At 46.4% G+C, this 18,817-nt stretch overlaps 1 protein-coding gene and 1 pseudogene across 1 annotated transcript; one reads left to right on the top strand and one right to left on the bottom strand.

Moving 5' to 3' along the window:
* Nucleotides 1–7,577: 7,577 nt before the first annotated feature.
* Nucleotides 7,578–11,824, top strand: LOC127330956 (uncharacterized). The gene is made up of 3 exons (XM_051357037.2): nt 7,578–8,033; nt 8,876–8,974; nt 11,249–11,824. Exons 1-3 carry the CDS (start codon nt 7,602–7,604, stop codon nt 11,486–11,488), a joined length of 771 nt encoding a protein of 256 aa, XP_051212997.1. The 5' UTR covers nt 7,578–7,601; the 3' UTR covers nt 11,489–11,824.
* Nucleotides 11,825–14,756: 2,932 nt separating this feature from the next.
* Nucleotides 14,757–16,399, bottom strand: LOC127328170 (taxane 13-alpha-hydroxylase-like; annotated as a pseudogene).
* Between the last annotated feature and the right edge of the window lie 2,418 nt (nt 16,400–18,817).

Raw genomic sequence — 18,817 nt, forward strand, 5'->3', positions numbered from 1 at the left:
CCTGTAGAACATGTCATCTTCTATAAGGTCGTACTTCATGGCCTTGTATCTTATCCGTTTAGGTGCCCCCCGAGCCGGATCTTTCAAGTAATTGAAGATATCGGCTCTCCAGTCATCTGGTTCCAGGAACTGTACCTGAACATCGGCTCCTTCTGCTACGTCCTTGTAGCCTGATGCCATCTGCGCGAGATCGTTGGCCTCGGTATTTTGCGACCTTGGGATCCAATTGAAGTTTATATACCTAAATTGTGCCATCAACTCACGGCATTGTATCCATAATGGGAAGAGCGACTCGCTCTCACACTTGTATTCCTCCGTGAGTTGGGAAATCACCAATTTAGAGTCTCCAAAAAGCTCCACTGCTTCTGCCCCGGCTTCTATAAGCAACTCCATTCCCTTGCATATTGCTTCATACTCAGCAACATTGTTGGTGCAAGGGGTAGATAATCTGATGGAGAAGGAATATGTTGCCCCCCGGGGCGACACGAGTAGAATGCCGATGCCGCAACCATCATCACAAGCCAATCCATCGAAGAACATGGCCCATGCACGTACAGACAGTGTTGCTATATCAGTATTGATTCGTTCAGCAATCAGATCGGCCAACGCTTGTCCCTTGACTGCCTTCGCAGGCTGATACCGGAGATCAAATTCCGATAATGCAAACATCCATTTGCCGAGTCGGCCTTTCAACACAGGAACCGACAGCATGTGTTTGACGACGTCTGACTTGCATATGATGATAATTTCTGCTGTCAACAAGACGTGACGAAGCTTGGTGCAGGTAAAAAAACAGGCAGAGGCACAACTTCTCAATGTCAGGGTACCTCGTCTTTGCATCCAGCATCCTCCTGCTGAGGTAGAAAGCAACTCTCTCCAGACCATCATACAGTAAAACCACCACTGAGGCGATGGAAGTGTCAGCCACTGATAAGTATATATAGAATGGTCTGTCTTGCTGGGGCGGAACCAACACAGGTGGCTTCGTCAAATATCCTTTAATCTCGTCAAACGCCCGCTGTTGCTCTGCCCCCAGTGAAACTCGTCATCAGATTTAATTTTCACCAGTCCCATGAACGGCTCGATTCGCCCTGACAGATTAGATATGAATCTTCTAACGAAGTTGATTTTGCCGATGAGAGACTGGAGTTCCTTCTTCGTGGTAGGTGGTTGCATTGTTTGCACTGCCTCTTGACTTTTCAGGCCGATCTCAATTCCACGTTCATGAACCAAGAAACCCACGAACTGACCGGCCGTTACACCAAAAGCACACTTCTTTGGATTCATTCTTAGCCCGAACTTCCTAGTTCGGTCCAGGATGCGTCGCAAATCATCCAAGTGTCCTTCTAGTGAAACAGACTTTACCACCACGTCATCGATGTATATCTCCACCAACTTGCCGATCAGATCATGGAAGATGTAATTCATGGCTCTTTGGTACGTTGCGCCGGCATTCTTCAGTCCAAAAGTCATGACTACATATTCAAACAAGCCCACTGAACCTAGAACTCTGAATGCAGTCTTGTGTATATCTTCTGGACCATGAAAATTTGATTATAGCCAGCATTGCCATCCATGAAACTTAAAACCTTGTGACCAGCAGCTGCATTGATCAATGTCTCTGCTACTGGCATGGGATATTCATCCTTTGGAGTGGCTCTATTGAGATCTCGAAAATCTATGGCGACGCGCCATCGGCCGTCCTTTTTCTGCACAGGTACGATACTAGAAATCCACTCAGCGTACCTGCATGGCCTGATGAATCCGGCGGTCAACATTTTCTCGATCTCTTTCTTGACTTCTTCTAGAATATCGGCCTTCATCTGACGTGCACGTTGCTGGAACGGCCGAAATCCTTTCTTGAGAGGAGCCGATGCTCAATGATGCTCCTGTCTAACCCAGGCATTTCTGTGTAATCCCATGCAAAGCAATCTGGGTATTCTTTCAACAGAGCTATCATCAGGCTCCTCAGATGCGGATCTAACTTTTTGCTGATAAAAGTTGGTCGTGGCTTATCCCCAGGACCAATGTCAATCTCTTCTAGCTCATCAGCCGAGGTAAACCCATACTCTAGCTTTCCGTCGCCTGCTAGATCGATGCTGAACACAGGCAAAACGTGTGACGAGGATAATATGGGCCGATTGCTGGAATCGGCCCCCATTTTGATTGCATTGCTCAAAGAAGGTTTACAACTTGTTCATGCTCTACTACGGGAGGGAGCCTCCCTACTAGGACTACGTGACGTGTTTGAGGTAGGATCATTGCTTTTTATTTTTTGGGGCCGATCGCAGGGATCGGTCTTGCCACGTACGTCCATAGACTTTGCTCTTGCTACACTGTCAGGCCGGTGGATAAGACCAGCCTCACCCCGTTTTTTGTCACTTCGATGCGCTCACAGCCGTCCAAACTGACTCCAGAGAGTGGCTCTTGGTCTTCCGCTTCCCAAATGTTCATGCCAGCCGTTGAGATTTCGGCTGAGTCATCTGCATGAACGACCTCCACTTCATCTCCATCCCACTGTATCAAGCATTGGTGCATTGTGGATGGAATGCAGAAGTTGACGTGAATCCAATCCCTCCCTAGCAGGACAGCGTAGGTGCTCTTGCTGTCGACGATGAAGAACGATGTAGGGATGGTTTTTTGGCCTACGGTTAGATCGACGTTCAGAACGCCTTGCGTCTCTGACGCTTGACCGTTGAAGTCGCTTAGTGTGATGTTGATTTTGATCAGATCTTCTGTAGAGCGTCCCAAATGTCGCAACATGGAGTACGACATTATATTGACTGCCGCTCCGGTGTCAACCATCATCTTGCTGACAGGCTGCCCATTGATGTAACCTTTTAGGTATAGGGCCTTCAGATGTTTGTAGCCCTTCTCCTGTGGCTTTTCAAAGATAATTGGCCGTGGACCACAGTCGAACTGTGCTACCGATGCTTCTTCTGTTCTTGGAGCACAAAACTCCGCCGGAAGGATGAACACCATATTTGTGCCAGCCGATGTCTTCTCATCGGCTTTAATTTGCTTGGGGCGCCATTCTTTCTTCTGTGGACGACCTTCTGCGTCCAAAGTTTGCTGAATTTTCACGGCCAGATCGGGCCGCGCTTTCCTTAACGTGGGCAGGTATTGCCTTTCGGCTTCCTCCAAGCTACGTAGCCGCTGCACCCTACGCTTTTGGGAGTGACTGAGTCCATCAGGGCACCACCTTGGCCGGTGGTATCTATCTTCTTCTTCTTCTTCTGATTCGTCTTCATACTCCTCTAGATCGTCTACCCGAGATGGCTCAGCTTGTTTGTTCCGAGATGGGAGAGGTCCTAGACGGTTGAACACTGACACGTCACCTGTGTCCTCCTTCTTCTGTCTACACACCGTGCAGTTGTCGATTGTAGTCAATCGGCTCATTCCTCAATCCCAGCAATGCTTAAAGAAAGGACAATCCCAGTGCCTGTCCATGTCTTCTTGCTCCCTTGACCTTCCCTTAGCGCGGCGCTCATATCCTTCGTCGTCTCTATCATACCGACGATACTCTCTGTCGCTTACGCTAGACCGACGATCTCTTTCATCGGCTGTGTCATACCGCCGGCGTCGGTCATACTGACGCTCATATTTGTTAAGAAGGTGCTCGGAGAGTGGTCGTTGATACCGCACGCTTCTCACTTGTTCCTCGGTGACGTACCGTTTGTCATCATATTGGGGCCGGTCACGCGGGCCGACCTCCTCCTTGTCCTTGCCACGAGAACGACTGCTCTCTTCTTTATCCTTGCCAGGGTGGTATACAGGCCCTGCCATGTTAATATCGAACGAGAAACCTGGCTGACGCCTCGTGGGGTGACCGTACTCCACCATGTTGACGGCAGGAAATGGTTGCGTGTCCACTTTCATGGCATATTGACCGAAAATCAGACGGCCTTGTTCTATCGCCATTTGGATTTGCTGACGCAACACTTTGCAGTCGCTGGTGGTATGGGTGAACGAGTTATGCCACTTGCAGTATAGTCTTCCATTCAGCTCTTGCACCGTAGGGATCTTGTGGCCTTCAGATAACTTCAGCTGTTTCTCCTTAAGCAGTAAATCAAATATCTGCTCAGCCTTGCTTACGTCGAAGTCAAACCCTTTTGCAGGCCCTTGTGGCTTCACCCATTTGCAGGACACGGGGTTTGCCCCCCGAGCCCATTCAGCCACCGCTACTTCCTGGTCTTCTGTAGAGTCTTCAGCTTCTCCTGTCTCAACCAGGCTTATAGGGCGTTTGAACTTATCTTGATACAATTCAGGGTGGCGCTGTTCATACAAAGGCAATTTCTGAACCATATGCGCCAGTGAAGTGTATTCCGCTTGGCAAGCAAGATCCTTGATCGGCGCTGCGAGGCCCAATACTGCCAGATCGACTGCTTCTTTCTCATTCAAACGAGCCGAATAACATCGGTTCCTGACAGTCCTGAAACGCTGAATGTATTCAGACACCGTTTCTCCACGCTTTTGACGCACTTGTGCCAGATTGGCAATGCCAGCCTCGGAAGCTTCTGAGTGATATTGCATGTGAAACTGCTCTTCCAGCTGCTTCCACGTCCGGATTGAATCTGGTGGCAACGAGGTGTACCACCCAAAAGCTGGTCCTGTGAGGGATTGTGCGAAAAACCTCACACGCAACTGGTCTGATGCGGAGATCATGCCCAGCTGTGCCAAATATCGGCTCACGTGCTCAATCGAACTAGAGCCGTCTGACCCACTAAACTTTGAGAACTCAGGGAGCCGATATTTGGGCGGCAGTGGAATCAAATCATATTCGTTGGGGTATGGCTTGGAATAGCCGATTGCCCTCCTTTTCGGCACCATGCCGAACTGATCTCTTAAGATTGCACTGATTTGGTCCACTGTAGGAGCTGCAGGGGCCGAGCTTTGATGACTCGTTGCAGTGGCATATTTAGCTAGCCACGCCTGTTTATCGGCCTCCACTCCAGTAATTCCTCCTGCGGCTCCAGAAATTCCTCCTGCTGTAATCTGGTTCGTGCGCGCCAAGTTATTGCAATCTGGCACATACATGCACGTGTATCCATGCGGGATTTCCTTAGGCGGTTCCAGCATGAACTGGTAATCAGCAGGGTCGCCTCCAATCTTGTAGACGACGAACGCCGGTGAACCCGGCGGTTCTGGAGCTGCTAACGAGAAAGGCAGCTACGGTCTGGTCTGTAACGGTATTTCTCCCTGGTGAGTCCCTAGGGTAGGTCCTGACGGGGAGTACTGATGCTTCATGATCTCCTGAACTACGCGAACCGCAACGCGCTCAAAAGCGTTCACCAGGCTCTCAGAATGACGGTGTAGCGAATGAGCTACCATGTAGTTAACTTCCTGGCGCAGAGCTCTGGTGCGTTCCTCTGAAGCGGTAGACAGATCCACCTCATCGAGGGCGCCTTCAGCTGAGAACCCTTTCCATCTAATGCCATGTGTACGGGTCCTTTCGAAAGAGCCGATGAGGTCGGCTTCGAAGAGAGCTTTAAGCTCATCGTATTTCTTGTTGTGCTCCTCAGTCAGATCTTCGTACGTGACTGGTGCGTCCGCCATCTCAGTTGCAGATGTTGACGCAGTTGTTGTAGAGTGTCCCACCGGGCGTGCCAGAATGTGTTGCCTGCCAAAACCCACCGGCGAGCAGCGACGGGCAACACGTAGAGCCGGGAGGCTCCGGGGCCTGGTGGGTCCTTGTCCCTCGGGCGACGGCCCGCAATGCTCCGGCACACGTCCAAGCTGGTGCAAGGGCGTGCCACCTGACCTATACCTGGTCAGGAAGGTGATGAGTTGCTTCGATTAATTTCCTGCATGGCAGACACGTAAACATTAAATACGAGCCTCGATCGGCTCTCAGGTTATCCCGTGAATCAGCTCAGGGAGCCGATCCACCCATGATTCGTATTGGATCTACGATAACATGGTGGTCCTGCTTGGTTAATACTAAGCTAAAACGATCTACGACGATTTTGGGTTTTCACCACATAACCGGAACGTCCTACACGTAGTTGAGCCTGGCAGATACGGAAGATAACAGAAAACCAACCCTAGAAAAGGCCTAAAAACCAACATGGAGTTGATCCTCGGAACATCCCTTCTAGAATCAGCAAACCGTACCTTACGCACTACTGGATCATTCAACCCGTTTGCAAGGCCTAACCATATGGATATCAAACTAATCCTTGAAGAACAAGGAACAACCATAACAGATCGAATCTACTAAATAAAGACTAAGCAAGGTGCTGCCCTTACACCTGAGATGGGTGCAAGGGCAGCTAGACATCTAGGGGCAGCATAACTAAGCAAATACGCCGAGAAAGTACCAATGCTAGCCCTAACATATCTATGATAACGGTGTTGCTTGCCATCAAAAAGGCTTCAGTACGAGCAACACATGAACAACGAATAAACAAGATACTGCCTAGATCGCAAGATGCGATCTAGGCAGCATAGCGCTTACCCGGAAGAAACCCTCGAAACAAGGGGTGGCGATGCGCCTAGATTGGTTTGTTGTGAACGTGATCGTCCTCCTTTCTCAATAACCCTAGATACATATTTATAGTCCGTAGACTTCCTAACTTGGAAATAAACCCAACCGTGTACGAGCTAAACTCTATCTCTTAATTCTAACCGACACGTAACCTACTATAATTTACAGATACACGGGCAATCTAGCCCAAACTCTTGTACAAGGCCGATTCATGAATATTCTCCGTGTATATTCTCCAAGCCCATCTCAATCACGGCCCACCTCCTGACTCGGTTAAAATCTGGTGATAACAGATATATAGTCCTAGCCTAGACAATGTGCTCCTAGCCTTGTACTCCAAGTCTCCGCGTTGCTCCTAACCAGGCTCCCTCTTAACTATCTCCTAACCAGTCGGGCCTTCGTCTTGGTCCTTCGTACTTAGGAAACCCAATGGGCTTGCCAACCGCATCGTCCATGGGCCACCCTAGTGTGTTAATATTTATCAATGCCATAGCCCATAGGTATATCAATTTGGTACATCCCAACAATTCATTGGCCCGCTCATGCAAACAACTCAGCAACAACAAACCACAACACACACACAACTATTCGGTGCCAACTAAACCACCGACCACCTATCATGGGTCGACCATTGTGTCCGTCATCACGTATCCGGGAAGTGAGAACGTGACACACACTTGACCGAGACATTTAACTTACTATAACATGATGAAAGACACCTACTCCTACTGTGTTTCTTCCATAATCACCATCTTTTATGCCGCATCTTCTGCCCATTGCCCACCATCTGATGTTCCAATGTTCAAAGTTATTTCTTCTGCTTTAAGCTTACGAGTTTAAATTTCTAAAACTAAGTTTGAAGCAGTAAGTTTGAACTTTGAAGCAGAAGTAAGTTCCAAGCTTGCTTTCTCCGTGCCCGTGTCCTCAAATTCCTGAATGGGCAGGATGTAGAGCTTTTAAATTTTTTTGAGCATTTCATATTAATTAAATTGTACTCCCATGGGCCATGTTGGCCAGCCCAGACTCTGGGATTGGGCCTCTGACTACCGGATTCCACCTTTCCAGGCTTCGAGATTTTTAAGGTCCAGATCTCTGAGGGGCTTTTCCCCAAAAGATGGCCGCCGCCGGGTACAACAAGCTCTCCGCCGCCGCCGGCGACAAGCTCTCCGCCGCCGACGAAGCCAAGAAGTGGGCGTCCGTGGCGGCGGAAGCCGTCGCCGAGGCCAACAGGTGGGTGGCCGTCGCGGCAGAGGCCATCGCCGAAGCCGAGGAGTGGGTCTCCGTCGCGGCGAAAGCCGCCGCGGAAGCCGAGGAGTGGGCGTCCGTCGCGGCGAGAGCCGCCGCGCAATCCGAGGACTGGGAGACAACTGTGGCGGAAGCCATCAAGGAAGCCGAGAAGTGCGCGTCCGTGGCGGCGAAAGCGGCCTCCGAAACCAAGAAGTGCGCGTCCGTGGCGGCGGACGCGGCCTCCGAGACCAAGAAGTGGGCGTCCATCGCCATCTCCGCCTCCGCCAAGAAGACGTCCTTCCTCGCGGCGGTGGCTCAGGTGAGGGCCTTCTCCGGTTTTCCTCCTCTGTACCCCCCAACTCCGGTGCGGCGGAGCCCTTCCAGGTCGTAGCCATGGATGATGGAGCCCGATTGCCCGCCGGCCGCTCAATTGAACCAACCCACGGCATAAAATCTGAAGAATAGTCCCTGATTTCACCAGACACGCTATAATTCTTTACCAAGAATGTGGTCGACAAAAATTCTGCGGTAGTTTTAGGGTTCCATCCCCCGATCCCGTTGTTGCTCCATAAATTTTTAGTTTAAACCTTGTGAGCCTTGTTGATTAAAATTGCAATTATTTTTCAAACCCCATTGCCACTTCACTGGTCACTGGGATGTGAAACAATCCAAATCCTCCTGCCTAATGTCCACATAAGCTAGCCACTGGTTGAGGTAGTATCAGGTCAGGGCAGTTTCTAGCCTACATGATCGTTATGTTCACGCACACCACAAAAGTGTATGCCCTTGATATCTTTCACTTCATGCCCTATTTCTATTTATCTAAAGCATTTCATCTTGATTTTATCCCCATGAGCAATTATCTAAATGCTAACTATCGTCTGGGGTATGTTTTACTGTTTGGTAGAATCAGCTGATGGTGCAGCTGTAAGCCTGTAACAGATCATCGTGTTCACGCATATCACAAAACATTGTATCCTTGCTGTCATTCACTTCATGCCCCATCTCTGTGCATCTAAAGCATTACATCTTACTTTTATCCCCATTAGAAATAACAACAACCGAGTTGTCCAGGAGTTGTTTTAAGCATTACTACCATCGTTCTGTGCTTTACATCGTTATTTAGGGCACAATTCATGTTCTTTGCTGTTTCATTTGTAGGGCAATGCACCCATCAAGAAAGGCTTAAAGGAGGAAGAGGGGGAGGAGGAGCTGGTCATCAGCAAGCCTAAGCTGGCTAGTCTGATATATCACGGCTTCGTAAGCACAGTCAACCCAGCTTTGCATCATTACCCTGGAATCTTATCTAGAGCCATGAGTAACATGTATTTATTTCATGTGCATGCTTGTATAAATTGGGTTTTGTAGTCTATATGCGTGCACATTGTACAGTAGTTTGTGGGCATTTCGTTGGGACCACAGTTAGTCCATTAATATCTTAAGTTTTCTGTATTTCGCCGAACTCCAATCTTAAGTCATGTGCAAGAACTTTTTGTTGCACATCATTGAGTACGTTGGACCTGTCTTTAGAAGCCTGTTTTTAATTCTATATGTGAAATATGAGGGTGATATTTTCTAGGAGGCCCTTAAAATGTAGAAAAGGATCTTCACAGATTGAGGTTGTTAATTGGGATGGAGCTGCCTAAGGGCAGAACCACCTAGTTCCATTTTGGCTAAATAATTCTGCATCCATACAAATGGGAATTTTAGGAATAACATGAAGTCCATATTATTCTATTTTGTTATACTCACGGTTCGAAGGTTGTAAAACCAAGTGTATGCCCCTTTTAGAAAAATATTGTACAGTACACTCCTTCAATTTGTTTGTAGTATGTACAGCTCCTTGCAGTTAAACTTCTTCTTTTGCTAAGTTGTTCCCATACTTGACATACTAGTTATGGATTAACATAAATGGGTAATGTTAAGAAAATCGCCAAGTCGTTCCCAGCCTACTTGATCTGCAGGACTAGGGGCTGTGTATCCAACAGCTCTGCCTGTGTACATCATCTTAAGTCCACGGTCCATACAAGCCGGTTCCCTGAAAACCTTACCATTGTCAGAAACTGAAAGCATATCCCTTAAACCTGTCATACTCAAATCAACCCTTCCTCCGCTAATGTTATTCCACGACCAAATTAAAATTGCAAATGCATAAATGGGGTTTCTACCATATAGGTGTGCTAATTGTACGGAACTTTGGTTGCGTTTTGTTGGGGCCATAGCTAGGCACTTAAATTACTTATATTTTCTATCGTTCTACCAAACTTTAAGCTGGCCATCACCAAGCCTAAGCTGGCCAGTCTGATATATCACGGCTTCGTAAGCACAGTCAACTCAGCTTTGCATCGTTACCTGGAATCTTATCTAGCCATGAGTACTATGTATTTATTTCATGTGCATGCTTTCACGATATGCTTGTGTAAGTTGGGTTTTGTAGTCTATATGTGTGCACATTATACAGTAATTTGTGGGCATTTTGTTGGGACCACAGTTAGACACTTAAATTCTTAACTTTTCTGTATTTCTGCTGAACTCCAATCTTAAGTCAGCTGCAAGAACTTTTTGTTGCATTCCTTCATCATTGAGTGCGTTAGACCTGTCTTTAGAAGCCTGTTTTTAATTCTGTATGTGAAATATGAGGGTGATATTTCCTAGGAGACCCTTTTAAAGTAGAAGAGGAATAGAGGATTGTTACAGCATTGAGGTTGTTAATTGGGATGGAGCTGCCAAAGTGGAGGACTGCCTAGTTTCGTTTTGGCTAAATAATTCTGCATCCATACAAATGGGAATTTTATGAATAAAATGAAGTCCATATGGTCCATTTTGTTATACTCATGGTTCAAAGGTTGTAAAACCAAGTGTATGCCCCTTTAAAAAAATTATTGTACATTACACTGCTTCAATTTGTTTGTAGTATGTACAGCTCCTTGCAGTTAAACTTTCCCATACTTGACATACTAGTTATGGATTAACATAAACGGATAATTTTAAAAAGTCGCTAAGTTGTTCCCAGCGTAATTGATCTGCAGGACTAGGGACTTTGTATCCAACAGCTCTGCATGTGTACATCATCTTGAGTCCACGGTCCATACAAGCCGGTTTCCGAAAAACCTTACCATTGTCAGAAACTGAAAGCATATCCCTTAAACTGGTCATACTCAAATCAACCCCACTACGTCGGACCTATCTTTAGAAGTCTGTTTTTAGTTATATATGTGAAATACGAAGGGGATATTTTCCAGGAGACTCTTAACATATATAAGAGTTATTTGAATGTTGAGTTTTTGAATTCAGATGGAGCTGCCAGAGAACCGCATAGTTCCATTTCTCAAAAATGAAACGACCACATTGTCTGTTTAGATTGCCTGTAACCAACATAACTTTTACGACAGCACCAGGCTACAAACAATGTCAAGGATACTGACATACATATTATCTTCTTTTGCATCCTAGCTAGCTGTGCATGTATTACTTCCGCCATTTTGCAAGCATTTTCATAACCTAATCTGTTTTTTCCGTTCTTGTTTCCTGCAGAACATTGCCTTCGTCTTGCAGATCCTCCTTTTCATCACCCACGTTTCCGTTTACTACAATGCGAGCGAATTCTGGTGGGAAGCTGTAGCAGCCACTGCAATTGTGTCGCCTCTCTTGATCACACCCCTCTACTTCACGCCTATGCTTAGAGACGTCTTCATCAGGGAATATGCTATGTCACCCTCTAACACGTGCAGCAGTGATCTCAGTGGCAAGCTGCTGTTCTCCGAGGAAGTGTAAGAAGCGTACTTCTGAAGAAGGTGCACCGTTTGGTATGCATGGGTGCTGCCGCCTACTGTCTAGTTAAAGTTTAGCTTCGTGTGTGCACCAGGTAACTAGGCATCACTCTTGCATAGTTTACATCGATGCAGCTTACTCTGTTGTAGTTTGATATGTTTGTGTGCTGTTCTCTATGATTCGGAAAGTTGGAAATCAAGATGCGTGCACTTTTGTGTGTTCTGTCTGGTAGTAGAAGCCAACTGTGAAGAGTTACGGTGATAAGATTACATGCCTTGTTTTCTGGTTTTGTAAGCTTCCTCTGAGATCAGAGCTGTAGCATGCAGCTAACCCGACCCATGAACTCTTGGCTTAGTCAACAAAGTACATAGCCTGATTGTCTTGTGAATTTAACCATAGACCATGATCAAACAGTTAAATGAATTACTTTGCATGCATCCAAACGGGAATTCTGTGAGTACACTAGATCTATGCGGTTTAAAAATCTATCAGAAATATATACTCTATTTTGTTACTACTCTCCAGGTTTAAAGGTTGTAGAAGCTAATGACATCTCTAGCGCCGGTCATGAAATGGGCTCCGAGCCATTGTCGGCAACAGGTGTGGCCCAATAATGTGTCTGGCACTTCTAGGTTGGCCCCAACCCGTAGGGACCGGCATGGGAGTGCCGGCACATGACGCCAAGTAGGATTTGCCGGATGGCCCGCTGGAGATGTTGATGGGATCAGATCCACTAGGATACCGATTTGTTTAGAATCTAAGCAGAGTGATGTAGCAAAAGCTCTTTCTTTACAAGGGTAACTAAAAGATTTATATGTAGCAAAAGCTCTTTCTTTACAAGGGTAACTAAAAGATTTATATCAAACTCCGGGGGGAAATAGGTAATAATTGTGCTCTTTTCTCATCAAACAACATACCAAAAAAATAATGTTTTATCATGTCCCCAAATCCACCGTTCAAGAACAAGGTTCCGCATTAGAATTGAAAAATAAATAACAAATTAAATATGCAGTAAACAAAATGAATTAAATGTAAAAAGAAAGGTTAACTAAGTAAAGTGGTATGGTAATGGTAGTGATGTAAACTTTATGAAAGAACTAAGTGCAAGTATGATAAATGCTATTGTATTTTCGGATTAAATAAGTGCTGAAATTGTAAAGGTATGTAAATGCAAGTAAATGTGTTTCTTCTTGAATTTGGGGATGAGTTAATTCGTCGTTGATCTGGATAATTCCATGCTTTCTTCCTCTTGTGGTATGCGCTGCATGCTGATTAGCGTTGTTCATCTGGATAATTATACACAACGGTTACATAAAGAGTAAAAACGCATCTTTTCAGTAATCAAATCAACCAGATCGTTTCTTAATATACTAGCTCTGTCTATAAATAGGTGTCTGAGATTTATTTAAATCTGAATGTATTATTTAGTGTCTAGATACATCTAAATTTAGACAAACCTCGAACATCTATTTATAGACGGAGGGAACATAAGAAACTGAAAGTGCACCAGCATATAGGTCGATATGGTGCACACGGATACATAAAATCGATTGGCAATGCGTGCATCACTAATTAATGTAACACTAGCTTCTCCTCATGCCAGTCCACCACCTGTAGGAGTAGGACCTCTCCTGCTTCACCTCCTCCGGGGAGGGCTTGAGGTCCTCGTCGAGGCCGTAGTCCATGCGGGGGAGGTAGAGGTGCCTAAACGTCTCGGGGTTGCGGGCGAAGCACTCGCGCAGCGCCACCGTGGCCTTGACGCACGCCTCCACGTCGACAATGCCGTCGTGAGGGATCTCACGGGGGTGGCACTTGCTCGTTGCCCTCTGGAACTCCTTGAGGCAGCCGCCCCTGTCCACGCGGTTCTCGTGGAAGGCTTTGTCGTCGTTGCACGCTTTGATTTTGCCCACGGATATCCCTGCTAGCATGGACACGACCAGCCCCATGGCTGGCCGGCGGTGATGTGTGTTTTTGTAGGGTAAATCTAGTTACCTAGTAGCTATCGATGGATCGATCGTCTGGTCTAGCAATTGAGCTGCCCGAAGGAAAAAAGAGAATTATATATACAGTACATACAAGGCTTGCCGTGTAAGTTTCCTAATCGGCTAACTTTGCACAAGACTCGTCGGTGACGGGCACTGGTACGATAGGCCGATGGCGCGCAAGATCGGCCGGCCTCTCCTTCCGCATATGTTGCGACCTCTTCAAATTATGCATTACCGTAAGTTATCAGGACACTATTATGATGCGTCTCTAGCTGTACGGGGCTGATGTGCAGAGGTTTCGCTGCTGGTGCAGGTCATGGACTTGTGCAGGGATGCCCTCTTCTGATCCTCAACGTTAGAAAGATTTCCTCTTGTGACCCGCTTCTGCACTACCATCTCTGATTCTTTGTAACCAGCAGGACAATGCCGGACCTAGGAATTGATGCTTGCCGGGGCGAATAGTTTAGATCTTTTTTGAAGCAGAAATGCAAGTATACACAACAAAATGAACGATCCTCGAGAGATTCAATTTTTAATATGGGTAAGATACAACTATGAAGAACATGAAAAAAAACTTAGAAACAACTATTCTACTAACATGTACTTTTGCTGCTTTAGCACTCCTTGCCTCCCACCACAACTTTTTTACTTTTGCGAAATTTATTACACCATAATTTTGTTGTATGTAAGTACTTCAAATGCATAACATAATTTGTATGATGAAAATTAATTTAAATCATTTGGAACTCAATCACATGGTTTGGAAGAAGAAAAGTAAGGATACTGTAGCTTCTCTAACTTCTCCCCTTCAAGTTAGAGGATCCGGTTCTGTTATGTTCGATGGTCCAGTACGTCTGAGTGTTTTTTTATTGACCTGCCCATCTGTTACCGGCAACGCTCGACTGTGACGGTGAAATTTAATTGAATTTAATACGTGCGCAGTCGTGGGCCCAAGAATTCCAGACTCCCCGCTAGAAAATGAGCATACGAGTGTGAATACCAGCCAGTACCACCAATCTTGGCGCTGATGGACGAACCAGCAAAAGAGCTCATCTGAGCCCGAGTTCAGTTGAGCATTTCCCTGACACTAGCAGTTATATAGTTCAAATAAAAGGTTATAATGGAAAACAGTTGGCATGCCACCCATGATATAGTAGGAACGTCGAGTTACATGCCTACATCAGGTGAGGACATGCATAACTTTCCTGAGAGGAAACTCCGGTGTCATAGCACCAGCCTCCTTATTCGTTTTCTTATTTTGCAACTTATCCGTAGCGTGGTCGCATTCAGAGAGGGTTCTTGTGCTGGAGTTCAATTGGCAGGCCGTGTTCCCTCAGAAAAGAGTTTTCCTTGCCGCAGAGCTTCCATGTGAAGTGTCTCACTAGGTTGTGCATCATCACTAATGTTTGGATCTTGGCCAACTCGATCCCGACGCATATTCTATGGCCGCCACCGAACGCAACGAAGGAGCACGGTGGCGTCACAGATGACTGGCTCGCGAACCGGGAGGGGTCAAACTTATGCGGCTCGGGGAAGATGCTCGGGTCCATGTGCGTCACGTTTGCCGACCAAAACACCTGAACATGCGATAAGAGCTTGTTGGATTAGCCTTATTTTTGCTGCAAATTGGTGTTCGTAAAGGAAAAAAATACATTGATGCTAACTGACCTTCCATCCTTTTGGGATGCAGTAGCCGTCGAACTCGATGTCCTCGTGTGCTGTTCTGAAGTTGCCGAAGATTGGAGGGTCGATGCGAAGTGTCTCCTGCGCGACTTGCCATGTAAACTTCATCTTCGACAGATCTTCCCAGGTCAGAGCCTCTCCATCAGCCTTGCTCCTTGCAATCTCCTCATGCTCTGTGTCCCGAAATTAACACACAACATTAAGCCGCATGCAAAAGCAGTAGAGTGGTAATAAAAGAAGGCCAGGGACACACAACAATGCGTGACTAGACTAGGTAGAGGCACTTACCTTGCATCATAGCCACGAGGGTTGCCGGGTGATTGGCAAGGTGCTGGACCATGAACGTGATGAGTACGGAGGTGGTGTCGTTGCCAGAGATCAGGGCTAATATGCCGTTGTCGACGATCTCCTCTTCTGTCAGCAGCTGCTCACCATGGTGGTCTGTAAGGCTGAGCAGGCGGGTGATAATGTCGGTGTTGGGCGAGGCCTTGTCGTGGCCCAGCTTAGCCTTCTTGTCACGTATGATCCCCTGGAGTACCCGTCAAGCCCTTCGGCTGGCCTTGAGGCTCCGGCTGAAGGTTGTGAAGGGCAGGTCCAGTGGGACAGTGAAAACGCCCTCGATCATGCGTCCGAAGTCGTCGTTGAGGGAATCGCGCATGGCGCCCGTCTCAAGGCCGAAGAGTAGCGCCGAGATGATGTCCAACGTCAGCCGCCTCATGAGTGGCAGCACCGTGACACTGGTTTGGCCGCACCACTTCTCCTCTAGGTGTTGCCTCACATTGGCGTCAATCCCCCCAACGTACTACCTGAGCATGGCCGGCTTGAGGAACTCCATTAGCGCCCCACGAATGCGCCTGTGATCGTCGCCGTGCAGGTCCAGGATGCTCCTCTCCCCGAAGATACGTTTCAAGGAAAGAGGCGTGCTCCCTCGCAGCACGCTGCTGCTAAAGAAGATCAGCTTGTTGGCAGCCGGGCCCGTGAGGAAGACCGTGGGCATGCACATCACCGATGCCTTGAAGATCGGCCCGTACATGTCCATCCGGTCCCGTATCCACTGGTTGCCGGCGTTGGCGTGCGCCGCCCGGATGATGCCTAGGGTCTGCCCGATCACCGGCAGACCCATGGAGCCGGGGGGCAGGTTGGCCGGACACGGTTTCTTGCCTCTCCTCAGGATCATCAGGTGGATGGCTATGGCCGAGGCCAAGGCTGTCAGGACGAGCGCTGCGACTTTGAGCAAAGAATCCATTCAACAACAAGCGGGGGGTTCTACTCAATTGATAGATGCTTCTTGCAAATAACAATCGGGAATATATAGATGAGCAAGGAGATCAGCAAGTGTTGTACTCCAAATGTGAACTCTACATACACCTGCCGTTGGGAGGGTTTGGATTTACCCATGTCCATGTCATGCATGGTTATCCATACCCATGGAAACTTGTGTTTGCCCATACACAAAAACAACGGGTATTGCCCAATAAATAAGTCTCGTCCACAGGATAATATTCCAGGCTTTGGTATGGTATGATATACACATGTACGTATCAGTAGTCTATCGGTAATACACGACAACCATGCCGCATCGTTGCTCTCAAGCAGCTTTCCGACAAGACACAGAGCTTACGATGGAGGAGGGCGTGAATGGTGCCAGTGGTGGGGAGCCACATGGTGAGACGTTTCCTAGCTACGCCGACGGTTATCACTGTCGGCCTAGATCCTCCGTCGTTAGCTCTTCTTCATTAGAAGTGGTGTGCCGACGGCCAGGGAGAACCATCGGCTGAGGCGCTGAGCCCACGTACGTTGACGGTGTTTCTATGCCGACGGTTTACACCGAGGGTCACCGTTGGCATAGATCTACGCCGACGTCAATCACTGTCGGTACTGGATCGTTTTCCTGTAGTGCAAGCAGCTTCCCGACAAGACACAGAGCGTACCAAGCTGGCTTGTATAATACGGTGAGACGTACAAGTCAGACAAATACGCTCACGTATAGAAGCTACAAATCATGTAATGCCAATGAGACTTTTACTTCGGATGATGGTGTACTGGCACATGTTGCCAACGTTGTGGTCGGTGATATGCCCCAAGTTTCGTAATAAAGCTTGATACTTGATACTTTTTCAAAACAAATAAAAAACACACATGTAGATGGATTCATGCTGCTAGCTAGCTGGTTCAGCACGGGGCGTATCGTCTCATGGATAATTATCCTGCCATATCTAAAACAGCATAGGTAATTATTCCTTAATCCATACCCTATCTAAAAATGTGGGTATGGATTTGGATATGAACAATGATATTTAGTGGCAGCCTTAACTATGCAGGTTGCTTACTACTACTTCCGTTTTAAGGAATAAGACACACACGTATTTTAAGATGTACTTTGATCATAAAAATTAAGCAACAAAATCTGTTATATTATATGTAATTATTATCGTTGGATTTGTAATTAGGTCAAAGTCAATAACTTGCTCATGGAAAATGTCATTAACACGCACAAGGGCATATCGATTCACTTCCTACCTTTAGACTAGCCACAATAAAAGTATCATAGATAGTCAAGGACCAAGCTAGGAAAAGGTATCGTTGGGGTCAGTTTCATATTTTCTCTAATTCATTGGTGTCATTTTATACAAAGTATGGAGTAGCAGCGTTTGGTACTCCCTCCGTTCCTTTATATAGTGCTTACAGATTTTCGGCATTTGTTTCAGAATATAAGGTTGTAGCTTAGCTTTTTTTCAGTTACCCCTCCCCGTTCAGCTCCCAAATCGTTCAGCTCCCAAAAATTGTTATGGTAAGTTAGAAAGATATGGATTTACCAAATTTTACGTTGATCTCAAATCGTTCATCAAGGGGTCTTGTGTAAAAAATACTCTTGCGCTAATTTCCGTGCCAAAAAACAATAGGCACTATAGAATGGAACAGAGGGAGTACTAATTAGTGAAGATTTCTCCAAAAATCACAGCGGTTAGCTGACACCCATGCCACTATTGCAGCTCCAGATAGTATCATGTATGTCATGTTGGTAAAAATCTAATGTGGCACAATAATTATTGAGGAGAGAGGTGAGATTGGTATCATAGGTAGATACTGTATCATAACACATAAAGCTAGAAAATTTGATAGCAAATACATGATACACATATTTTCACTGAGATTCTACAAAACATTAAATATGATGGAAATATGATACTATGCATTGTACGAGCGATATCATAAGCAAGTATCATATGCACGATACTAATGTATGATACTTCTTATTATCACTAGTATTATTCCTTGAACCTATATATGTTACCAGGAAAAATAATAGAATCTTGGATCCTTCCAAAATTCCCCGATCGAGAAGTCAAAAATCATCATCACAAAAACATTGCCTCTCTGCTGTACCCGCCGAGTTACATTTCAAATGCTCAGGTGGTTCCGTAAAAGATCCATATGGGATAATAAGATAATGGAAAACGATTAGGCGAACCTTTTTTTTTTTGCTTTAATTGAGTAAAAGTGGTTTTTTGTTTTTTGTGTCCGCTCTGATGAAGCAAAATCACGATTTGGCCGAAATTGGACACATGCATGTCAGTGTTGTGAAGTGTACAAGTAGATTGTCTAGCTCATTCCATCAGTTCGGACTTTTGGTTCAAGTGGCTAGTGCATGAAGCTTAACATG

This window comes from Lolium perenne, chromosome 2 (assembly GCF_019359855.2).
Source record: "Lolium perenne isolate Kyuss_39 chromosome 2, Kyuss_2.0, whole genome shotgun sequence".
In the NCBI taxonomy this organism is placed as follows: domain Eukaryota; kingdom Viridiplantae; phylum Streptophyta; class Magnoliopsida; order Poales; family Poaceae; genus Lolium; species Lolium perenne.